Source organism: Kogia breviceps, chromosome 1 (genome assembly GCF_026419965.1).
Source record: "Kogia breviceps isolate mKogBre1 chromosome 1, mKogBre1 haplotype 1, whole genome shotgun sequence".
Taxonomy (NCBI): domain Eukaryota; kingdom Metazoa; phylum Chordata; class Mammalia; order Artiodactyla; family Physeteridae; genus Kogia; species Kogia breviceps.
Genome location: NC_081310.1, coordinates 61,059,452 through 61,086,387, shown reverse-complemented (window position 1 = coordinate 61,086,387; position 26,936 = coordinate 61,059,452). Strand labels below are relative to the sequence as shown.

The 26,936-nt window shown below is 35.7% G+C and overlaps 1 protein-coding gene across 7 annotated transcripts in view; it reads left to right on the top strand.

Moving 5' to 3' along the window:
- SYT14 (synaptotagmin 14) overlaps window positions 1-23,587 on the top strand; it is a 260,496-nt gene extending 236,909 nt beyond the window's left edge. For 4 of the 7 annotated variants that reach the window (XM_059041019.2, XM_067032250.1, XM_059041004.2 and 1 more), the window contains one exon: window positions 313-7,736. In XM_059041019.2, coding sequence (XP_058897002.2) covers window positions 313-626 — 314 coding nt within the window. In that variant the 3' untranslated portion in view covers window positions 627-7,736. Of the gene's footprint in view, window positions 1-312; window positions 7,737-23,111 lie in introns of those variants that run through there. The other 3 variants (XM_067032262.1, XM_067032244.1, XM_067032258.1) reach the window with 1 other exon arrangement.
- The last annotated feature ends 3,349 nt before the right edge of the window (window positions 23,588-26,936 follow it).

Genomic DNA, 26,936 nt, shown 5'->3' with positions numbered 1-26,936 from the left:
GGGAGGTCAAGGATGGGGGTGGGAGGGTGGAGGAAGGATTATGAGGTATACCTTTAAATTCTAACTATAATGTAGAAATAGTGAGGTTAAGATATGATTACCCCCCAAAGATTTCATGCCTACTTAGCATTCTCTGTACTTGTCACATTTTATTATCATTTAATCAAAATGGAATTATTGGATTTCTACTAAACATGGTATACACCATATCCTTATAAAGTATAAACATTTAATTTTCTCAGCAAGTGTTATAAGAAAGACATTTTGAGTTTGTTTCAAATGATATTTGTGGTATGTTGTTTTTTTCTGTAGATACATATGTTAAATTAACTCTCCTGAATTCCATGGGTCAAGAGATGTCCAAATGCAAGACATCCATCCGCAGAGGGCAGCCAAATCCAGTATACAAGGAAACTTTTGTTTTTCAAGTGGCCCTATTTCAACTCTCTGATGTGACACTCATACTGTCTGTGTATAACAAACGCAGCATGAAAAGAAAAGAGATGATAGGCTGGATTTCTTTAGGTCTGAACAGCTCTGGAGAAGAGGAACTCAATCACTGGACTGAAATGAAAGAGTCGAAAGGACAGCAAGTATGTAGATGGCATGCATTGCTAGAGTCGTGATGACTAGGATTAATGAGCAATTGCAGTTCAAGGCAGCATCATTTCTGAGTACAACATTACTCTTCTTACCTAGTCACCATGGGAAGATCTATTCTTTGAAGAATCATCTTTTAACATTCTACCCAAATGCTTTAAATTCTGTGGAAAGAACATCTAATACTGACATAAATGAAGAAAAGAAGTGTCTCTAGTAGAGCTTTTTTCTCATTTGAGAAAATGAGAAACTTTCATCTTTCTTAAACAGTCCTCCAGAGCTTTAAGAGCATCCTTTTGGTTTGAAGTTAATTTTAGTTTAGCAAAAGAGCCAATAATTTTATGAAAAATCAAAATTATAAATGATTTTGAAAATCAGAATTTTTAGTTGCAGCACCCTTTTAGGTCACCCTACATATTATGCACAAGACATATTTTGACTGGCTCATCCCTGGTGTTTGTAATGTTCTTTAATATGAGAAAGTCATTCTCCAGCGTTGTCAGTCAGATCTAATAGTGAAAGGTTTCAATCACATTGAAAATCATTTTATTTCAGATATTTTCCTTTTGTGCACTTAGTTTTGTTGTGCCTCAGTTCTTCTCAATAGCACTAAATCTAAGTGCAAGCAAGTATTCATTTTCATAAGGGAATGTTTTTTATGTGTTATTTTAAGAAAAGCCCACTTCTTCAGTTGCCTCTGATTTTGCCTGATCCAAAGAGACCAAGTTACTGTACTGGTCCTTTGCAAGTCTTCTAGACAGGTTGTACTGTAGACCATGTAACTTTCTGTTGAAAGCACTTCCTGTATTCTTGTATTCCAATGTAGGAAGCTAATAGAGCAGGACTTCACTTTAAAATCTCTTTCAATGGTTGACTCTTTAAAATTGTAGTAATGTGAAAATACATTTTTTACAAACTAAAAAAAATATAGTGAATAAGCTGTTGAAAATTGAAAACATTCAAGTTAAAGAAAATTTTAATCATCTGCTCTGAGTATTTAGTAACCAACACTGCATAAAGCAGGTAGCGTTCAAATAAGAAACAGTTCTCTTCACTCTTACTTCAATTTGTATTTGTGATCTAAAGACTCTCCAGTTCTAAGTTTGAATCAGAACATCATGTTAAAAACAGTTCTGAGATTCCTTAAGAAGTTTCTAGTGACTTGTGACTAGATTTTATGAAATTTACAGGTACGTTCTTCAACGTGATGTCATCCTGTGCCTTCCATGTAAGTTAAATTTGCTCATACAGCTTAAAAGTTGTATTTGCAAAATTAGGCCTTCAATTTTTATAAATGTGAAGATTAGATTCCTCAGAACAGTGTCACAAGATCTTTATTTCCTCTGAAGTGTGTAAAAGTTGTATAATGTGCTATTTTTTTTAAATGGCAAGGCATTTGTTGTTTTTATATTTAGGAACTCTGATTACCAGGAATATTATAAGCTGTTTTCTTTTTAATTTTGCTTCTTATCCAATATATAATTTTATGCATATACTTTATTAAATAGAATATGTTTTGTATATATGAAAAATTTTTTTTCTCTTTCTAATTTCTAGTTAAATTAGAAACATACTATTTACCAATTACTAAAAAGCGGTATATCATTGTTCCTAGTCCCAACTAAGCACTATGTATTATTATAAGCTAGAACTTGTTATTACCATAATAACAAAACCATGCATAGATATTATTAATTCAGCTTGGCTGTACTGAAAGGCCTTAAAAGAAATCCCAAAAGACAGTGAACTCCTAATATTTTTTAGTTTAAAAAATGGCAGCTCTATGCATTCATACACAAGTTATATGATATGATATATGATAAATGCTGTATCAGGTGACATGGGGTTTAAGAATGTGTGTTAGAGAGTTGCATTAAAGGGAAAAATCTATTATTATTACATTAATGAACATTTTCCAGGGTTTTATAAATGAGTCAGGTTATAAAGTTAAAACATGAATCAAATGACAAAATATCGCATGAAAGTATTTTTAGCAACAGTTATGGAAAGAGATTGGAAGGGGGGCTGTAGATTTTACTGAGAAATTGGTTTTAGGCATTTGATTCTGCAAGTATCTTTTCTGGCTTTGAAACAACTAACTGCATTGCTAGCAACTGGGATCATCCTAATAATAAAAAGAGTTATCAGTCTTATCTGTAGCTGTAACAAAGCCTAATCAAATACATATGAGACCAGCTTGGTGCTTTCTCCTACAGCAAGGAAAAGAACACTAACTAAATGTTATTTGTTAAATCTGTCTTTCTTCAGACTATGCCCAGAATTGTGTGTGTGTGTGCTTGGATATATCCTTAGGGGTTTATCTGGTCTGTGTATATCAAATCCGGTATGGCCTAAAATTTAATCAACAATTTTTAAATATTTCAAGAAAGACCCTACCTCCACCCCAGCTGCCAAGTCCTCAAAGATTATGAAGTGTATGTATATGTATCTGTATACACACACACAAATGCCTATACACACAACATATATATACAATATGTATATGTGTGTGTGTATACATATATATATGTACTTGTATAGGTGAAGGTGCCCCGGCTTTCTCAGATAACTAAATAGAAAAGCATTTATCAAGTTTATGGATTATTTTTCTCCTCCATATGTTTACTAGAAATTATATTTGGTTTTGGGTGCTATTTGCTGCCATTCTCCTCCACATACAGCAAAATATATATCTTTTTATCCTTTGGATTGACACAGCTTAGAGTAATTACTCCCCCAAATTTGTCTATTATTTTAGAAGAAGATTAAATAGGGCTCAAGAGACCCACTCACTCTACTGAATCTAATGTACGAGACGGTACTACTGCTCTTTTGTGTGCTTGGATTTGCATGAAAGCTTAAAGGCAAAATCTTGTATCTTAGCAATTAAAGCAAATAGGGGCCCACTGGTGGGCAGCAGGTGTTATCTGAGAAACTTGAGAAAGACAACCCACTTTCTTATTGTTCTGTTAAAATCCCCTAAGTTTTATAATAAAATGAGATAGTCCAAATACAGGGACTGACTGGCATTCATGGGAGCTCCTGAGCATGGAATTACAAGCTTTATTTGTCTCCCGAATGAGCTGCAACATGTAGTTGTTTATTACTGCCCAGGAAGCAAAGTGTATTTTAAATCAGAAAAGAATTTTAGTATATCCTCTTACCTTTAAGAAGTTTTCTTCCGTAATCTTATGTCTTCTGTACTATTCACATTTTGTGTGAAATCTCTTTACGTATTTTCTTACTGTGCATTCAGTGAATTCTCAATAATGTTGTATTTAGTGACAAAAATAATAAACTGAATCACAATTTTTAAAAAAGAAAAACCAGTGAGAAAATATCTAAACTACCCTTATTCATACATACATGTTTAAGTGTAGGGCCTGGTAGGGCACTTTCATCTAGTCTAGTTCAGAAGCCCAGGACTATATGTTAAATCATTTTCTTGATACCATCATCATTTTCCCTTATCTAGTGAATCAGAAGCATAATCAATGCTTGCAAAAGGAAGGTAGAACCAGTGGGGCAAGAGTTCATAGAACTGAGGGTGTTCCTTAAGATGAAGATAGAGATCAAATGATATCATAGTTTTTCAAGTGAACTGAGAGATAGGCTATTTGAAAGTGTACATTTTAGATGAAACTAGAACAGTAGTCACCAACAAATTTTTCAAGGCCTCTATCCAGCTGTTAATAGCGATAACACAAATTCACTTTCATGAAATTGCCATTTGCCTACATAGACTAGATAGTCTACTCATAGAGATTTTTCTCATTGATAGCTATTATTCAGAAGTTTTCACTTTTTTTTCCTTTTTACTGTCCCCAGTTCACCCATGACCTACACTGGAGGTGGCCATCAGTATCATCATCACCAACCAAACTCAATATTGCACACAAGGTTAAACATATTATGGAGCATTTTTCTTAAATTCACTTCAAAACATCATCTGTATCCACCAAAATGTCTAATAATGATGATGGTAACTGCTATAATTTAGTAAGATCTAGCACAATAATTTATTATTTTGATTCTCACAACAGTGGTATGAGGTAAGTAATATTATCAACATTTTATAGATGAAGAAACTGCAGGATAGAGGTTAAACAGACTTGCCTAAGGTCATCCAGTAAGTAAATAATAGAACTGGGATTAGAGCCCACATATAAATTACTCTAAACCCTATATTATACATATTGCAATTGCATCCCTCTTTACTAGTTGCAAGAAAAAACAGGACATTATATTCATCAGTAATCCCACCCACTTTAATTGGATGGCAGAACTAGAAAAAGAGAAGGAAAAAACAGAGTTTGGGAAAGAGAAATACAAGGCAAAGAAGAAAAGATTAGAGGGGTTTTTTTTCCTTCTTGGGACACAAATGGTACTTTTGTGTCATACTTTGTAGATGACATATTTTCAAAGACTTGGGGATTAATTTACTCTGCCAATTTACCCTATACTTACTTATATTCTGGAAGTGTATTAATCAATTTGTTCTGCTCCTTGTCCACTGTTGGGAATCCAAAATATTTTAATTGTACATGATCCCCTTTCTAGATATGTCCATGAGCACATATCTTGCCAATACCAGTAGTGAAAGGAAAGGCTTTTGTCTTCCTCTGCATTCTGATTGCAATTTCAGTTGCTTCTCTACCCTTTCTTAAGGTTTAACTGGATTACAGCTAATTTTATCACATATGTCTCTCCCCTTGGTAGTACTTAATGCTCTGTCTTGTTATCTTTATGTGCCTCTTGTTCATAGTAGGCACACTATAAATATTGAATAAACTAAATTCCCTATGGAGGAAATCAATAATACTGTTATATGTCTCAATATTTATGAATCTTATCTTATGCATGGATTTATTTATGTCTTCATTAGTACCTACTATGTACCATGTATTTTTCTAAGTTCTACAAATGCAGAGATAACAAATTGGGTAGACAAAGTCTTTGCCCTAATGGAGCTTGCATGCTAAAGTGGGGATAGCCACAGAATGATATAACTTTAGCACAGGAGTACAACGTGGAGTTCAGAAAAATCTTCCTGGAGAAAATAACCCCTGGGTTGGGTCTTAGAGAATAAATACAGATTAGAAGGAACTTATCAAGGAACTTATTCTCTCCAAGGGCAAAATTTAAAACAGTGGTTCCCAAACTATAGTGTGTTTAAGAATTATTTTGAGAGCTTAATTTGTATTCCAAAGCCCCACCTCCAGATATTATATTTCATTTGGTCTGGAGTGGAGCCCAAGAATCTACATTTTATTAAGCTCCCCAGGAAATTCTATCTGTGATGCACTGGTATAGAATATTGAGCTCATTATATAGAATTTTTGGCAGCTGTCTAACCATAGATTAGTTCTTGAAGTGTGATAGTGATAAAGAAGAGCAAGATTAAGACTAGGATTAGTGCTGTTGATTTGTGTGTGTGTGTGTGTGTGTGTGTGTGTGTGTGTGTGTGCTGCCTTAAAGAGAAAGATATTTAATGAGAAATTAAAAGTGATATTTAATTATGAGTTCCTGTGCATTCACATTGAAGATAACTTTTTCAAAGTGTTTCATGGTATAATAAATAAATTCTATTATGTTAGTTTTATGATTCCTGAAAATTACTTTGGATTATTTTCAAATATTTCCTTCCAAACTGTCTTTACAATGATAGACACAAGGCAAAGAGAGAGTCTGAGGAAGGTGTTTACCTAGTACATCTGTCAATATTCTAAAGGAAATAAGGCTGACCTTTAAGTAAATGTATAGTGGCAGCCATAGGTGGTGGCATTTTTCATTATTGTGTATAGTAAGCTTTCTTGTATTTTATCATCATCCTGAATGGCTTCATTGTCATTACAGTCATCAGATGAACCTCATTCCTGAACTCATTCCTGGATTCTTCACTAGAAACAGCAATGTCTCTATCACTTCTGCTCTGATCTCTATTTCCTTGATTGCTTGTCTCTTTCTTAGGGTCTTTTATTTCAAATAACAAGTTAATACAGCAGCCTCAAGTCCTCCTTTTTCTCTAAAAATAAATGCCATATATAAGTTCATCTGAGTTTCTATTTTCCCTCATTTATAATGTAGGCATACCTCCTTCTCTGGTGCAATATTTTGCATGAATGTATTTTACATTTTGAAAGTATTTTTCCCAACAAATATCTGTGATTAACCCACTGAAAAATGAGGTTATTTGAATTTTTAAATAATATGGTATGGAATTAGGCTTTTTTGTGACTGCTGCTGTATCATTGTGTTTGGTCCGGTTATAGCTTGAAATCTGGTTAACGTAATCTTAACGTGAAAGAGTTTGATAAACTTGAATTATTAGTCCATTATCAAAAATGAATGTAAGAATCTTGCTTTATTCTCTACCTAATAGACAAGTATGTATCTTGCTTAAAATGTTCCTTCTTTCTTCCTCCCAGACTTTTTTCCCCAGTCCTAATCATGTACATTCACACTGGATTCCTGAGTTCATCACAGCAGCATAATTCCTAACAAAAAGTGATACCCTGACTTTTTTCACTTTAATCACATGTGCTAGACAGTAGAGAGGACTGGATAGGTTTTCTCAGAGACTAGAGAGAGAGCAAAGCATGACCCTCTTTAGTCATTAAGTTTGTTGTATCTCTTGTGATGGTTGCTATTGTTACTGTGCACCTAATCTTGAATAGTGTGAAGTTCCCTAATATCATGCTGTATGGGTTGGGAGCAGAGAAGGAAATTTGATTATTAATCTAACAAAAATTTGGCATAATTTTATTGTAGAGTTTCTACCCCTTAGTACGTAAAAATTTCTAAATAATTATGAGAACAAAGTCACTGATGTGGCAGTAGTTTTGCAAGATGTTTGACGTTATTCAATGTCATTCTGACAGTCTGCATCTCAAATTGTCCTATTATTTCAGGGTCCTTCTTCACTCTTTTTTTATTATTCTGAAGACTGTTTGATATTTGAGTTTGTCTTTTAAATATTCAAGACTATTTAAAAAAAAAAACCTAACACCTTTCTGTTTCTTCCTTTAACACCTGACATTTTTTGTGATTAAAATGAATACCCAACAGATGAAATATAATACTCTATTATACACTGAAAAAAAATTATCTGAAATTTGTTTATATATTCAGGTATTGCTAGAATGCTTATTTCCATAAATCTAAGCAGTTAATATTAAATATGACTATTGTATTCAATGAGAAAATAGGGGTTTTTCCCTTATCTCTGAGATTTATTGTCTCTCTTGGCTTTTACATCTGGTTGAAGGCTGTGAACCTCTTGCCAGCACTTCATTTGTCAATTTCTGAGTGTGCTCACCTCCTCCAGATGGTATTATTTTAGGTAACAACCAAACCTTTTATACCCTCAGGGTTGGTCCTTACCAGTGATTCCTGTTCATAACCCCCATTAATGTTGATGAAAGTAATACATAAGCACCAGTAGAAGAAAAGACCCATAAAGTGCAAAGGATCAATATCTTAGCACTCTGGGTATAACATGACCCTGTTAATACCTCAATATGATTTCAGACCTAATGGAGTGGAAGCCAACTTCTTGGAAATGAGATTTTAGGTCATTATACCGTAAATTCTCTCCTTTTGGTCTTCTCTCTTGCTCCTCTAGCTTGAACATTCTTTTTATTTTAAATTTTGTGAGAAAGCCTTTTCTAAATTCTTGGTTTTAAAATTGTTAATGTTGACTTAACTGGGCGCTTTCATAATAAAAAAGGAAAACTGAAGTAGATAGTGTCATTGGAAGGCTTTGGGCAGGGAGGGTGCTTGTTTTTGTTGGGGCAGTCTGTTTGCATAAATATTGAGAATATTTACAACATTCTATAATTATGTCACATTTGTTTTGTGAGGGGAGACCAGGGTAGCTTTTACATATAAATTGGCTCTCTTAGTATTTACGTATATTTAAACAGGCATTTGAAACACAGCTAGGAAATAATGGTGACATTTCCAACAGTATTTTGCAATTATAAATATTACTTTTAATTTACTAAGAGAAAATTTCCAGTAGTAGCTTGCATTACAAAATTAATTTATAATGTTTCTACATAATTTTATTGAGATGAGTTTTCTTTTTGTGGTGAAAATAATGTAGTGGCAACAGTTTTGAGGAATCTTTAAAGCTGTCATAGAGGGGATAGCCAAACTTTGGCTGGATTTTTACTAGAATTTTGAAATAAGAAAATGTATCAATATTACTTTTCAGTTCAATTAGTCTTGATGAAAAACAGTTATTATATGGGCTTTAAGGGTCTTGATAAATGTTGGCATCTATTCTTTTTCTAAAACTCCTGATGGCCATCACTGCTCAGTACTCTTACATTGTGTTTTATTTGTCAAAATAATGTAATTTTTATGGAAAACTCAATTAGTGGAATCTTTTATTCAGTATTCCCTTATTTTCTTCTTTCCTTCTTCCTTCCTCTTTCTTTCATTCATTCATTCATTCTTTCTTTCTTTCTTTTTGAGGCAAGAAGCTTAATATAGTTTCTACAGAGCTTTCTTACTTATTTTTCTAATAATGTATATAACAGCGTGATGAAGTTTAAATGCTCTATGAGCAAAATACTCTATTAAAGAACCTGAAGAAATGCACTGCTGATTAACATTTCCTTTGGTCTTAAATTGTCTCCAAATATTTTCTAGTGATTCTATACCATTAATGGATCTTACTAATATAGCGTCTGTATGGTTATCAACAGTGTTGTATTATTGTCACATATTAATTTGCATTTTTGATTAAAAATATAAACAGATGTGTGTGTGAAACAACCCATTTTATAGAATGAGCATATATCTAACCATTTTCATGTAATTGAAAATGTGCTGTATGTTGCATTTTTTCTCATATCAACTTTTCTACTATCTATACACCGATTGTCTCGGTGCCTTTTTCCTTTTGTATAATTGTATTACTTAAAGAAATTGCTGACCTCTGTGTAAACGATGTAAAAACTGTTAAAATTATTAATCCAAGGAGATTTTAATGGCAGTTTAATTTTCCAGAGAATAAATTTTTGTGTGGGTTACAAGTTACTTTTCTTTACCTTTCTGTAAGAAATCTCTTTACATTTTAGTGCTCGTTTGGAATGGGTAAGCATCTGACTTCTCTGATGATGATACACAAAAATCAGCCTGAATTCTTATCGACAAATAAGTGTTACTGTGACTGTTACACAAAATAAAATAATGTCAATTCCATAAGCAGATATCAAGTGGATATATGTAGATGTTATTCAGATCTTGAGTTTGAAAGGAATCTGATTTAAATGTGCTATAAAATATTGCTATCAAAATGTTTGGGTCATATTATTTTCTTTAATGCTAAGTCAAATCTGACATGCAGAGAAAATAGACTACAAACAAATTTAAACATTTAAAAATAATCTCCTTTAAAGTTTTCAAATAAGGAATAAAAAAACTAAGTAGCTTTAAAGTGGTCATAGTATCTTTAGCTGCAGTATGCATACATATACATATATATATACATATACACTGTTATCTAGCCTGCTCTTTCATTTAATGTGACCTTGTCATAATTCATATGAGTATTGTCATTCTGTTTAACAAAATCATTTTCTATTTGGCAAGAGCAGTTTGTTGATTTTTAATTCTTTTTTAATTAGGTAGTTATTGTATGTTTCCCAAAGACCTTGAATTTAGATGTTTTTCATATTTCATTCCCTTGTCCATTTTATTTCCAGCAACAAAGATTTATAAGAACAGACTTAACAAGTACTATTTTCCATATTCAAAAGAGTTTAAACTTTTAGTGCTCTAAAACTGACAGAAATTAAAGTTGCTACATTAACCTCTGATTGTCTTTGAATCCTTAGTTCCATAAATTAACCAGAAGCCTTTTAAGTTAATTTTTTAAAGAGTAGAACACCAGTGCCCAATTGGTCTGGTTTAGGTTTTTTCTTTTTAAAAGAGTCATCATTACTTAAACACAAGGAAAGCATGAAACACTTCTCCTTAAAATAAATGGACTCATAACTTAATCTCCAACTAAGTTTACAGAATTTGTATCCCCTCCCAGTACATGCTGCTGCATTCCCCCCTTCCCCCATGTTGGGCTTCCATTATTAAGACATTTAAGGTTGAAGAAGGAAAAATAATAGACTTGCTTATGAGTTTACTGCAAAAAAAGTCATATTCGTCTGGGTCATGGCTTGTCTTTCATAGAATTACAATCGATATAGAATGAAATTCCTGCAGAAAATAGGCACATCTGCATTACAATAAATTATCATTTTTTATTGTTATAGAGAGATTTAGTAATTCATCATACCATGTTACATACTTAAGATTGAGTTTTAATTGTAAATTGACTATAACTCCTTTGATCTTCAATATACAAAGTAATATTTAAGTCAATTTTTTTCTTTCCATAGATTATCAAAATATTCCATGATGTTTCCCATTTGAAAATAGTCATTTCCAATTCAAAAATGAAAGGTCTCAGTAAAATATGTGAAGTATTTTGTTTGAATAGTACTTTATAATGAAATATACCTATTTGTAGGGCAGGAATAGAGACGTAGAGGTGGAGAACGGACATGTGGACATGGCGGGAAGGGGAGGGTGGGATGAACAGGGAGATTAGTTTTGACATAAACACACCATGTGTAAAATAGATACCTAGTGGGAACCTGCTGTATAGCACAGGGAGAGCTCAGCTTGGTGCTCTGTGATGACCTAGATTTGGGGGGAGGAGGGGGGGAGGAGGGGGGCCCAAAGGGAGGGGATATATGTAGACATACAGCTGACTCACTTCATTGTACAGCAGAAACTAGCACAACATTGTAAAGCAATTTTACTCCAATAAAAAAAAGTAATGCATATATTAGAAAAAATAATAATAGTATAATACATTAAAGGCTTCTACATAATAAATGCCAAATAAATGGGAACAAATTTTAGAAGGATCTCACAAACTCAATTAGTAAAAGGAAAAACATGAGAGCATATTCTCAGTTGACATAAGGAAATATATCTAAGGGAAAACTTTCCAAACAGTACTTTTAATATGCCCACTCTACCAAAATTCATGTTTTCGCTTCTTCTTGGTCATATGGCTAGCTTCTTGGCCTCCCTTGAAATTAGGTATCGCCGTGTGACTGAGCTCCACCAATGGAATATGAGCAGAAGGTGATGTGCACCAATTTCGAGGCGGCTTTTTAAGACACAATTTTGTGCTCTCCATGCCTTCTTTCCCTTTCCACTGGCTGGAAGCAGAGGAAAATGAAAGCCGGGGGAATGGCAGACCAGGAGATGGAAAGATCCTGGGTCACTGAGTCACATCACAGAAAAGAGACAACCAGATATATTTGCCTTGGAATGTTAACATAAATGAGAAGAAAAACTTCTATTGTATTTGAGCCATACACATTTTAGACTCGTTTGTTACTGCAAACAATTGAAACTAAAACAAATATTGGGACCTTAACAGTGGGTGTTCTGTGAGGATGAAAACCTTCACTATGGTACATTGGTTTAGCAGCCAAGCAGCCAGCAGAGAGGAAATGGATACAGCAGGCTGAAAAACTGTAATTCATATTATGCAGAGGCAATATGAGTTTTACTTGGAAGGCGGTCTGTGTGACTACTGAACCTGTAGTTTAGGGGAATTGGACAGAAAAGCCAGAGTAACAGTGTGATTGAGATTTCTTTGTTAAAAGATATTACAAGAAGGCAGTCAACTCAGGCTATAAATAAATGGTCTTCCAGCAGAGACTGAAGGGAATGGAGAGGGCCCGGAGATAAAGTCCCTTAGGGGTTTGAAAAGTCTGCTGCTTCTGAGCCCCAAACGTTAAGATTAGACTAAAACGGGTCTTGAGTTAAAAAGACCCATTAAATCTGCACAAGAAAACAAAAGGACTCAACCATGTGGCAAAGTTCAAAATTTTCAAAGCGATGCCTCATTTCAAAGAAAAGGTAAACTTGCATGCTCATGAAGCAAGCTGTGAACATTGTATAACCCCCAAGAAGGAAATAATTCTCAATGCCTACTTCCAATGAAACCATAGCATGAGAGGGGAAAGGAAAACCTTCCCAGAAGTCAAAGCAGGGAACCACTGCGAATTATGGATGAGGGAGTTTCTCTTAGAGAAGCAGCCCAGAGCATATCAAAACTCCTCTACTAGGAGGGAAGTAGGTGTTTTCACTGCTATGAATCAATGATTGCTGTATGTTTCTCATTGTTCCCCTTTTCAAATGAGAATTTTAATTTCAGTTATCCACTTCCAGCTCCACATTGTATATTTGGTGGAAGTTGGGGGCGGGTAACTTGTCTTTAAATTCCCAGATCCCTGGATTTGATGGGAAGGAGAGCGCATCACCAGAGATATGGGGCTTTGAAAGGACTGCAGTAACTGGGTGGAACTTGAGGTTGTCTGCCTTAGGGAGAATGTAAGCTAGTTAACAAAATCTTCGTTCTCCTCTTCCTCAACACACACTCGACTACATTTCCAGCCTCTCTTGCAAATGTTTGTGGCTATGTGACTGAGTTCTAGCCACCTGGAATTTGAGGGGAAGTATACATATCATTTCTAGGCCAAATGCCTCCTTCATCATCTTTTTCACCATCCATTAGCTGATTACGAGTGCCCGAGGGGATGGTGGAGCGCAGGACGAAAGGAGCCTAGGTTCTTGAACCACTGCTTGGAGATCGTCTTCCTACCAGCCACCTTCCCATGTTACATGAGGAAGAAATAAACATCTGTGTTTGTGAGCTGTTTATATCAATTACATTTCAGGCCTATTTTGTTCCTGCAGCACCTACCTTACACTAATAGGTAAGCTCATGGGTTCCAAGCTAGCAACTGAGAGAAGTCTGGATGTCACCATTGCCAAAAAGACAAAACTTCCATATGATGTGAGGAAGGACGATGTCTGACACCTGATTGTTCAGGAGCCAAAACCAAGGAATGAGGTAGTTCTCAGGAACACTGCCTGACAGCACTACCTGAAGAGATTATTTTGAGGAACAGGTTTTTTTTTTTTTTTTGCGGTATGCGGGCCTCTCACTGTCGTGGCCTCTCCCGTTGCGGAGCACAGGCTCCGGACACGCAGGCTCAGCGGCCATGGCTCACGGGCTTAGTTGCTCCGTGGCATGTGGGATCTTCCCGGACCAGGGCACGAACCCGTGTCTCCTGCATCGGCAGGCGGATTCTCAACCACTGCGCCACCAGGGAAGCCCTGAGGAACAGGTTTTAAGGCTACTGGAGTGATTCAAATTACTTGTCTCTCCAGCTTGACCAGAGAAGCAGGTTTAAACTATGACTCAAGAGATGAGATGAGGTGATGGGTGGAAAGCCTAAAACCTAGGCATCAAACCTAGAGACAGAACTGAGGCAGTAAGAACATTGGAGGACTACAGGGTCAGGGAGAGGAGGAAATCGAGCTGGAACAGATAACTCAGCAGAGTGAAGGCAAGGACACCAGAAAACATTATGAGGGACGAGATGAGAGCCAGATTGTTAAAAACAACCAACCAAACAAAAAAACACCTTGAATCCAGTTCAGAGTCTTTTGGACTTGAGATAAGGTTTAGAGTAGATGAGTGAGTGAGTTTTAAGAACTTTTATCTAATAGGGGATCAGTTAGGAAGCATTCTTAGAATCCAGATGTTAGACATGAGGTCACACCAGCAGCTTAGCTTAGGTGGGTGGAGAATGTTTTTTAAAAATGAGGTTAAAAAAAATTTTTTTTTTTAATGAGGTTGGTGGGACTTCCCTGGTGGTCCAGTGGTTAAGACTCGGAGCTCCCAATGCAGGGGACCCAGGTTCGATCCCTGGTCAGGGAACTAGATCCCACATGCGTGCCCGCAACTAAGAGTTTGCATGTCACAACTAAGAGTCCACATGCCTCAACTAAGACCTGGCATGCCGCAACTAAAAACCCCATGCAGCAGCTAAGGATCCCGCATGCCGCAACGAGGATCCCGCGTGCCGCAACTAACTAGGACCTGGCACAGCCAAATAACTAAATAAATATTTTTTTAAACATGAGATTGGTGAGGGAATTCCCTGGTGGTCCAGTGGTTAGGACTCAGTGCTTTCATTGCCTAGGGCCCGGGTTCGATCCCCGGTCGGGGAATTAAGATCCTGTAAGCCACAGGGCACGGCCAAAAAAATAATAATAATAAAATTGGTAAGACACTGTTGTTTAAGGAAAAGTCTCTGGGATTTGATGACTAATTGAAAGTGGTGATGGGGGTAGTGCTTGAGAGAGGATGGAATTAAATAGAGTGATTTTTGAGGAGCAGGTGAGTGACAAGTTGGACCACCTAATAATGGAGTCCAGAAAAGAAGCTGGGTTTATAAGGGTTGGTTTCAGCTATGTTGACTTTCAAATGACATTTTGTGGGAAATGTCCATGAATTGGAAATGAAGGACTGAAATTTAGGAAAAAGATACAGACTAAAATATTTCTTGGGTCTCGTGCAAAGCCGTAGAGTGATTAAGTCACAGGAGTCAAGAGCTGACACATCCTCTCACTAGAATGTGAGTCCTCTGGTGACAGAAACTATTTATTCATTTGGTTCACAACTGTATTCCCAGTACCTAGAACAGTGTCTAGGGCATAACTGATAGTAATGAACCTCTGACTGAGGTTTGAAATCTTGAGAGGTATGGGTGGGAGGATTCTTTGGTGTTTTCTTTTTTTGTTTTTTGTCTCTTTCTTTGGTAATTATTTCAGTTGAATAGAATTATCCAGAAAGGTGCTATTTAATGTGTGAAATTTACCAAAGCAAGAAAAATATACAAATACATTTTAGAAATATTTCCTAATACCTGAAATGAAAAAATTTCTTGTCTAACCATGAAATTTGATTTATGAAGGCCCATGGCATCTGTGATCTCTGGTTCATTAGATGATAAAAATTCCATTTCTGACATAGTTATAATTGTTAATGGGAAAACAATATTAAGCTAATACTAAGCTTATTCATATTTTAAATAAACTTTATTTTAAGACAGTTTTATGGGGAGGATAAATAAGGAATTTGGGATTAACATATACACACCACTATATATAAAATAGATAATCAACAAGGCCCAACTGTATAGCACAGGGAACTCTACTCAATATTCTGTAATAACCTATATGGGAAAAGAATCTGAAAAAAGAATGGCTATAGGTATAATTGAATCACTTAGCTGCATACCTAGAACTAACACAGCACTGTAAATCAACTATAATCCAATATAAAATAAAAATTAAATTTAAAAAAGAAAAATTAAAGAGACAACCAAAAAAAAAAGTTTTAAATTTACAGAAAGAGAATAACACAATAATACAGAGTTCCCACATACCCTGCACCCTGTTTCCCCTATTACTAACATCTTACATCAGTGTGGCACATTTGTTACAATTAATGAACCCATATTGATACATTACAGTTAACTGGAGTTCATCATTTAATCAGATTTCCTTAGTTTCCACTTAATGTCCTTTCCTGATCCAGGCACCACACTACATTTAGTCATCCTGTCTCCTTAGGCTCCTCTTGACTAACAGTTTCTCAGACTTCCCTTGTTTTTGATGACCTTGACAGTTTCAAGTAGTACTAGTGAGGTATTGTGTAGTATGTCCCTCAGTTTGGGCTTTGTCAAATGTTTTTCTCACGAGTAAACTGAGGGTATGCGTTTTCAGGAGGAAGACCACAGAGGTAAAGGGCCATTTTCAGTGCATCTTATCGAGGGTGCATACTATCCACATGCGTTATCACTGTTGATGCTGACTTTTGATCACCTGGACAAGGTAGTGTTTGTCAGATTTCTCCAATGTAATTCTCCAATGTAAAGTGATTCTTTTTTCCCTTTGTATACTGTACTCTTTGGAAGAAAGTCACTGTGCACCAACACTTAAGGAGTCGTGCTCCACCTTCTTGAATGCAGAGTATCTACGTAAATTATTTGGAATTCTGCACAGGAGATTTGTTCTCTTCTCCCATTTATTCAATCATTTAACATCAGTATAGACTCATAGATATACTTCGGGTATATACTACTATATTTATTATGTTGTTCAAAATGTTCTAGCTTTGGCAATTGGGAACTCTTTCATTTGGCTCCGGTGTCCTTTTGACATACCTCCTTCATTGTAGGTGCATTATTTGCTTCCCTTCCCTTCCTTCCTTCCTTCATTCTTTCCTTTCTTTCTTTCGTTCTTTCTTTCTTTCATCCTCTTGTCCTCTCTTTCTTTCTAGTACTTCCTTACTTTCTGGAACTGTAGAGATGCTCCAAGCTCAGCTCATCTTGTACATTTCTGGCCCCAGTCCTAGAATCAGCCATTTCTCTAAGAAGTCTCTGTTCCTGTTATTAGGGAGAGGTATCAGAAACCAATATCTGAGCACTAGGTATGCTTGTTGCTACTGGGGTATCATTGGTTCCAGGCCCTCTCAGCTGACAGGAAATATATAATGTGTATACTAACCTGTGTATACATATATCTACAAATCTGTGTCTTTAACAATCTGTATCTATATTAAGCTAAACATGAGTTCATACTGTCTTCAACTCTAACCTATTACCACATGGATCATTCTAGCCTCCTCTCCTTGCTTGTCTGTAAAATCCCACTCCAGCAGTGAGGATTCACCATCCCTTTGCTGGATCTGTTCAATTCCAGTATACATGTACAGCATTAAACCATACCCCATGAGTAACAACTGTATCAACTAGGGAATAGTACAGTTTCTTTTGCCTTTATTCTTTCTTACAAATTCCTCCCATTTTCAAAGCTACTTAGGTGAGCACCTTTCCCTACTACCTTCAGTGAGGTTGTCTTATATATTCATAATACAGTTGGATCATTTTATTACATCCTGCACTCCATCCTGGGGTTCCTTGACCTCCTAAATGATTTTTAAATATTTTCAGACATTAGGGTTCATTCTTTGTATTTTAAACTTCTGTAGGTTTTAATAAATGCAGTGTCATGTATCCACCATTATGGTACCATAGAGAATAGTTTCACCACCCTAAATGAACACAAATTCTGTTTTTAACTATTCAACACTCTCCTTCTCCCCTTCAAGCTCAAGCAATTACTGAGCTTTTTACAATCATTTGGGGGGGGATCTTTTTAGAGTGTCATATAATTGAAATAGTATTGTATATATCCTCTTCAAACTGACTTCTTTCACTTAGCAATATGCGTTAAAAAACCATCCATGTCTTGTCATGACTTGATAGCTCGTATTTTTTTTATCATTGGCTATTATTTCATTGTATGGATATACTATTGTTTATACATTCACCTTTTGAAACACATCTTGGTTGCTTCCAGTTTTTGTCAACTTTAAATAAGCCTGTTACAAACGTTTATGTGCAGGTTTTTGTGTGGACATAAATTTGCAAAATAAACTGGGTAAATATCTAAGCATACAATTGCTGGACTGTATGTTAACACTATGTTTGGCTTTGTAAGAAACCGCCAAACTGCCTTCCAAAGTGGCTATAGCATTTTGCATTCCCACCAGCAATGAATGAAAGTTCCTGTTGCTTCACACCATTGCAAACAATTGGTAGTTTTGGGGATTTTAGTCATTCTAATAGGTATGGAGTGGTATCTCACTGTTGTTTTAATTTGCAATTCCCTACAGATAGGGTATATGGTTTCCATCTGTACATTTTCTTTGATGAAGTATCTGTTCAGATCTTTGCCCATTTTTAAATTGGTTTGTTTTCTTAATGCTGAATTTTAAGGGTTCTTTGTATATTTTGCATACAAATCCTTTATCAGATAATAAGTTTTGCAAATATTTTCTCTGAGTCTGTGGCATGTCTTTTCATTCTCTTAACATTGTCTTTCACAGAGCAGAAGTATTTCATTTTTAAAAAGTTAAACTTATCTATTTTTTTCTTCATGGATTATGCTTTTAGTTTTGTATCTAAAAACTTTTTGCCAAATCCATGGTTACCTTGATTTTCTCCTTTATTTTCTTCTAGAAGTTTTATAGTTTTGCATTTTACATTTGTGTCTGTGATGCATTTTGAGTAAAAAAAATTTGAAAGGTATGTGATATGTGTTTTTTGTTTGTTTGTTTTTGCATTTGGGTGTCCAATCATTCTACCACCATTTGTGGAAAAGTCTATCCTTTCTCCATTGAATTGCCTTTGCTCCTTTGTCAAAGATGAGTTGACTGTATTTGTATGGGCCTATTTCTGGGCTCTCTGTTCTTTTCCATTGATCTGTGTGTCCATTTTTTCACCAATACCATGCTGTCTTGATTAGTGTAGACTTGTAATAAGTCTTGATAATTGGGTATTGTGAGTACTCTTATCTTTGTTCTTCTTTAGTACTGTGTTGGTTATTCTAGGTATTTTGCCTTTAAATATAAACTTTAATGTTAGTTTGTCGATATCTACAAAATAGTTCATTGCAATTTTGATTGGAATTGGGTTGAATCTTAAGATCAACTTGGGAAAAATTGATATCTTCATAATATTGAATCTTTTAATTCAGGAAGACAAAATATTTCTTCATTTATTTAGATCTTTAGATGATTTCTTTCATCAGAACTTTATAACTTTCCATATACAGCTCCTGTACATACTTTGGTAGGCTTATACCTAATTTTTTTTTTTCTTTTTGCCACACCATGCGACATGCAGGATCTTAATTCCCCAACCAGGGATCAAACCCCTACCCCCTGCACTGGAGGCATGGCTTCTTAACTTCTGAACTGCCAGGGAAGTCCCTAATACTTCTTTTCTTTTTAGTGCTATTATAAATGGCATTGTCTTTTTAATTTCAAATTCCAGTTGTTCATTATTCATATGTTGGAAAGCAATTGACTTGTATACTAATCTTGTGTCCTGTGACCTTTCTATACTCACTTAGTAGTTTCAAGAGTTTATGTTGTTGTTAATTCTTTGGGATTTTCTACATAGACAATCATGTCATCTGCAAACAAAGGCAGTTTTCTTTCTTTCTTCCCAATGTGTATATCTTATTTCTTTTTCTTTACATATTGTCTGGGACTTCCAGTAAAATATTGAGTAGGAGTGGTGACAGAGGACACCATTGCCTTGTTCCCAATCTTAGGGGGACATTGTCTGGTCTCTCACCATTAAGGATGTTAGGCTGTAGGGTTTTTGTAGATATTCTTTATCAGTTTGAGGAAGTTCTCCTTTGCCCCTAGTTTGCTGAGAGTTTTTATCATGAATAGGTTTGAATTTTGTCGAATGCTTTTTCTGCATTAATTGATACTGATCACATGATTCTTCTTTAGCCTATTTAAGTAGTAGATTACATTGGTTAATTTTCTAATGTTGATCCAGCCTTGCATATCTGGAACAAATATCACTTGGGCATGGTGTATAATTCTTGTTATATATTGTTGTATTCAATTTGCTAATATTTTGTTGAGCATTTTTGCATCTATGTTATAACATATATTTGTCTGTAGATTCATTCTTTGTAATGTCCTTATCTGGTTTTTGTATTGGGGTAATGTCAGGTTCATAACTGTTTGTTAAAGTTCATCTGTGAAACCATCTGCGCCTGGTGCTTTCTTTTTTGAAGATTATAAGTTATTGCTTTGATTTTTTAACAGATTAAGCCCTATTCAGATCATCACAGAAACACACATCTTTTTGTGTGTTTTGGTACTTTGTGTCTTTTAGGAATTTGCCCATTTCATCTAAATTATCACTTTTGTGGGCACAGAGTTGTTAATAATATTCCATTATTATCCATTTAATGTGCATGGGATCTATAGGAATGTTCTTTCTTTCATTTCTGGTATTAGTAATTTGTGTCTTCTTTTTTGTTGTTGTTCCTGTACTAGCCTGGCCTAGAAGTGTATCAACTTCATTAACATTTTATGAGACCATCTTCTGGTTTTATTGATTTTCTCTGTTGATTTCTTGTTTTCAGTTTCGTAGGTTTCAGCTCAACTTTTATTGTTTCTTTTATTCTGCCTGCCTTAATTTTAAATTGGTCTTTTTTCTCTAGTTTCCTAAGGTCCCCTTAGATGATTGGTTTTCGAACTTTCTTTTCTAATATATGCATTTAAAGCTGTAAAGTTTCCTTTAAGCACTGCTTTTGCTGTATCCCATAAATTTTGATAAATTATATTTTTTATTTTCATTTAGTTTAAATATTTTTAAAATTTCTCTTGAGACGTCTCCTTTGTCGTATGTGTTATTTAGAAGCATGTTATTTAATTTCCAAATCAAGAAATGTAGTTGATTTTTACTTTGTTCAGCTTTTTCTTATTTTAAGGATATAAGTGACAATTTCCAAGCTCTATATGTTAAAGCTGAAACCAGAAGTCCTTGGAAAGGTTTTTAACCACTTGAGCTTATTTTCTCATTTGGAGATATGACTTACAGTTGGGCTGCACCCCACAGGCCTATAAGGCCTGTGCTTGCCCAGCTTTGAGACCAAAGAAAGCCCAGAGTCAGCAACAGAGACATCAGTGGTTTAATGGGTGGGGGAGCTTACACTTCTGAGGACAGGCAGGAGGACATGGTGGCAGTCTTTCCTCCCAGGAGGTGGGGGTAGGGGGCAAAGTGGGTGGGGGGAAGATGAGTGGGGGGGGAGATTATAAGGGAAGTGACATTAGCATCAGGTGGGCTCATTAGTTACTAAGGAAACCAGTAGAGGGGCACACCCCTCACCACCCCTTTGATAAGAACAGTCACTAGCTGGGGCAGGGACAAGTATGTAGGAAGGTCAGTCATGTGAGTCATGTGAGTAGGGTACAGGTGAGACAGGCACTGGTCGGGCAGGGGAGGTACGGAGAACAAGAGAACAGCCGTCTTGAGTGGCCTGACCATACACTTACTCAGCACATAATTATGAGTTTTAAGCAGCTTGACTGGGATTATCCAGCACTTACTTATTAAATGTTTAGATACTTTTATTTCTTTATTTCCATCTTTTCACACTTAATGAAAAGAAACTCATGAGCTTTAGAATTGTAACTTCATATGCTTAAGAAACATTATTAAATTGACCATCTTTATTCTAAATAATACTAATACCTTCCATAAATTCTATTTTCCATCTTTTCCATCCTCTAGATCTTTTTGAACTACTATCTTAGCATCCTCTTAATCTGTGAAATCTAAACCACTACTCAATCATCTGTCAAGGGTCAGAACATGATAAGGGCTTACTTTATGACCCTACATTTTACACCACTCATCTTAGTTTCTTTATTTTTGAATCACAAAATGACTATGAGGATTCAATTTTAATTATTTACAGACCTTTTAAGCAAAAGTTTTGTTTAAACAACAAAACAAAAATTTTGAGATTATTTTTAACTACTAGGCAGTATTTTGCTATATTTGTTCTTAAACTATGCAATGCAGATGTTCACCCAAATTACTTTCACATTTTGTTAACTGGAAGTTGCCATATACTGCATATCATACACGCATATAGATATCCAGAGAATTTGAAAGCAACAAAAATATGTTAAACTTCAGTGGAGATTTTTTTAATGAATCAGAAACAGAACCCTAGAATATTTATTATGAATCCCAGCTTTACAAGTGATAGGATTTCAGACTGCATGTGTGAGTATGTGTGAGAGAGAGAGAGATTGAATGTGTGTAAAATTTTCTTTGTACAAATATTCATACTTGTCAAAGGACTTTTAACCATTTATAATCTGAATCCTATAGATTTTATGATATTATTTTTTTCTTATTATTTGATAAAAGTAGAACATCAAAAAAAGCCACTTTTACTTGGGCCTGAAAACCAAACAAGGCAAAAAATTGTTAAAGTGCAATGCTATAAGTCTATAAATGGTACCCAGGCTTACAAATGCTATAATGGTTGGTTCTTCTTTGGGATCTGGGGAGCGGGGCATTTCAACAAGGATCTAACACATGAGTACAATCTAAAAAGAGAAGTACATATTTTCTAGGGAATTGGGATGAAGAGGTAGCAGATTGAGCACAGGCACGAAGACATAGGCAGCGTGCTTCTTTATGAATACCATACATCATTGATCATGGCTGGAGCATAACATGTGAGGATGATAGGATGAAAGCTAATGCTGGAGAGACAGGCAAGGACTGGATCATAGAGGTCTGTGTTTGCCTTGCTAAGAGTTTCATTTATCAATAGGCAGTGGAGAATCCCTGAAGAATGTTAAGCTAGATAGTAACACGATGAGATTTTCATATTCTTTTTTCTTGAGATTTTCATATTCTTAAGACCATTCTTGCAGCAATTTGGAGGATGCATCTGAGCAAAGGGAAAAACTAGAAGCACAACCTCCTATAAATAGGTCATTGCAGTAATCTAGGTAAGAAATGTTGGGGGCTTGGACTAGGATAATAGCAGGGGGAAAAAAGAGAAAATACTCAAAAAGAGAGAACAGGCCTTGGTGAGTGACTAGATGTGGAGGATTAGAGAGGGAGAAGTATGCGAAGATGCTCCATTTCTGGTTTGGACAGTTGGATAGAGGATGTTGATATCTACTAACAGGGTGAGCCTCTCTGAAGGTAAGTTTGTTTCAGATGCCTATGAGGATACCCCAGAGAAGATTCCAACAGATTGTTGCATGTGCAGATCCAAAGCCCAGAAGAAAACTCTGAGGTGGGCTTCCCTGGTGGCACAGTGGTTAAGAATCTGCCTGCCAATTCAGGGGACACGGGTTCGAGCCCTGGTCCGGGAAGATCCCACATGCCGCAGAGCAACTAGGCCCGTGAGCCACAACTACTGAGCCTGTGTGCTGCAACTACCGAAGCCCATGTGCCTAGAGCCCATGCTGCACAACAAGAGAAGCCACTGCAATGAGAAGACCACACACTGCAACGAAGAGTAGCCCCCGCTCGCCACAACTAGAGAAAGCCTGCATGCAGCAGCGAAGACCCAACACAACCAAAAATAAATAAATAAAATAAAAATAAATTTTTTTAAAAAAAGAAAACTCTGAGGTGAAGATATGAATTTGTGGTTCATCAAATTTCAAATTATTTGAAGTCTGGATAAATGGGGTTTGTTATATGCCAATAGTATATAGTATAAGCAATATATGTTACATGGATGAACATTTAAAAATCATTTAGGCAACACTAAACCCAATGGGAAGATAGCATAGTGTCTAACAAACACTCTTATCATTCACTAAAAAGGATTATTATAAAAAAATTAGAAGAGATTTCAAATAAATGACAACTAAAAAGTTCACACTAGAGTGTAAAGAGCCACCATAATTAATGTTGTGTTTACTTAAGTTGCTGTTGTCCCTCTGCCAGTTAGATCCTTATTAGGAAGTAGTTCTTTTTCTTTGTTTTTTGTTTTCTTTTGTTTGTGTTTTTTATTCTGTTTGGAACTAGTTTCTACAACTGATGTTTTATGGTGGATGGACATAACTGATGTTAGGTGGAAGGACAGTAAATACTAACTGAATAATGAACTTTATAAGCTGGTTAAAGTAACATGTTGAACCATATAAAGTAATAAAACATTTTTAAAACAAATATTTACATGTTACATTGAGCGTTGTGCTTTGGTAGTCTTAAAACATGGTATGCTACTTATCCATTTAAATAATACTGCCCTTTCTTTAACACCATACTCAAAAATAAACTCAAAATTGACTAAAGACCTAAATGTAAGACCAGACACTATAAAACTCTGAGAGGAAAACATAGGCAGAACACTCTTTGACATAAATCATACTAATATCTTTTTCAATCTGTCTCCTAGAGTAATAGAAATAAAAACAAAAATAAACAAATGGGACTTAATCAAACTCAAAAGCTTTTGCACAGCAAAGGAAATCATAAACAAAACCGAAAGACAACCCACAGAATGGAAGAAAATATTTGAAAATGATGCGACCGACAAGGGATTTATCTCCAAAATTTACAAACAGCTCATGTAGCTCAATATCAAAAAAACAAACAACCTAATCCAAAAATGGGCAGAAGGCCTAAATAGACATTTCTCCAAAGAAGACATACAGATGGCCAAAAAGCACATGAAAAGATGCTCAACATCACTAATTATAAGAGAAATGCAAATCAAAACTACAATGATATATCACACCTCACACCAGTCTGAATGGTCATCATCAAAAAATCTATAAACAATAAATGCCAGAGAGGATGTGGAGAAAAGGGAACCCTCCTACACTGTTGGTAGGAATGTAAATTGGTACAGCCACTATGGAGAACAGTATGGAGATTCCTTAAAGAACTAAAAATAGAGCTACCATATAATCCAGCAATCCCACTCCTGGGCATATATCCAGAGAAAATCATGGTTCAAAAGGATGCATGCACCCCAATGTTCTGGCAGCACTGTTCACAATAGCCAAGACATGGAAGCAACCTAAATGTCCATCGACAGAGGAATGGATAAAGAAGATGTGGTACATACATACAATGGAATATTACTCAGCCATTAAAAAGAATGAAATAATGCCATTAGCAGCAACATGGATGGACCTAGAGATTATCACGCTAAGTGAAGTAGGTCAGACAGAGGAAGACAAATATCATATGATATCACTTATATGCAGAATCTAAAAAACAAATGATACTAATGAACTAATTTACGAAACAGACTCACAGACTTAGAGAGAGAACCTATGGTTACCGGGGGGAAGTGTGCAGGGGAGGGATAGATTGGGAGTTTAAGATTGACATGCACATACTGCTATATTTAAAATAGATAACCAACAAGAACCAACTGTATAGCACAGGGAACTCTGCTCAATATTCTATAATAACCTAAATGGGAAAAGAATTTGAAAAGAATAGATACATATATATGTATAACTGAATCACCTGAAACTAACACATTATTAATCAACTATACTCCAATATAAAATAAAAATTAATTTTAAATAAATAATACTGCCTATTCAAAACATTTTAGAAACATATTCTTTTGGTATTATTTTCAGAGCCCCCCAGTGGCCATACAAGAAAAAAAACTTCATTATTTTATAGTCAAGTCTCATTTTTCAGAAAAATCAGAACTTTTTTTCCTCTTTTTTAATGTTTTATTATGGGAAATTTAAAACATATACAAATTCAACAGAAAAGAAAAAAATGAACTTTTATGTACTGCTCACCCAGATTTAATAGTTATCAACATTTTGCTGTTCTTAATGCATCTATATGTTCAGACACACTTCCCACTCTCACTTATTTTTATTTATAATTTTTTAGTTTTTAAGGTAAATTTCACATACATTGAAATACACCAATGTTAGCTGTACAACTTTGACAATGGATACACCTTTGGAACCCTACACCTCTATCATGATATAAACCATTTTCGTCCACTAAGAATGTCCCCTTGTATCCCTTCTTAGTCAGTTGCACCTAAAAGCAACCACTATTTAGTGAATTCATCTTATGTTAATTTTGCCTGTTCTAGAATTTCAAATAAATGGAATCACGCAGTATGTACTCTTCATGTCCAGCTTCTTTTGCTCAGCATAAGAGCTTTGAGATTCACCTGTGTTGTTGCATGTATGAGCACTTCGTTCCTTTTTATGGCTGGATACTATTCCATTGTATGGATAGCCCACAATCTGTTTATCCATCCTCCCTGTCCCAGTTTCCTATGGCCACCAAACAAACCACTCCAAACTAAGTAGCTTAAAAAACTGACAGCCATTTATTTCACTCATGAATCTGCACTTTGCCCATGGCATGGGAGGGACAGCTTCTCCCTGTTCTACGTGGCATCAACTGGGGTGACTCAAAGGCTGGAGGTCACTTGAGGGCTAGAGGCTGGAATCATCTGAAGACTCACATGCCTGATGGTTGATGCTGGCTGTCAGCTGGGAACTCAGCTGGGGCCTTGGCTTCCCCACAGCCTGGCAGCTGGGCTCCAAGAACATGCATCCCAAGAGAACAAGGCAGAAGTGTGGCATTTTTATGACCTAGTCTCAGAAATCCCAGAGCATAGCTTTCTTCATACTCTATTGGCCATCACAGTCATAAAGTCCTATCTAGGTTCAATGGAATAGCACATAGACTTCATGACTCATAAGTGTCAATGTCACACTGTAAGATGTGTGGGATAGAACATACTATGATAGCCATCTTTGGATAATGCTATCTGCCACAGTCTCCCTTCTGGCCACAAGAGTTCACATCCCTCCCGCCTACAAAGTACATTCAACCCCTCTCCCAAGAGCCCTAAGCCTCTAACCATTATGGTTTTCACTGACGGTCCAAGATCTCATCACGTCATGTCATTCAGGTCTAAGTGTGGTTGAGGCTCCTTGGGAACAGTTCCTTGAATTCAGCTCCTTGAGTAGAGTTCTGAAGAACTATGAACTAAAGAAATAAGTTTTATACTCAGCATAGACTCTC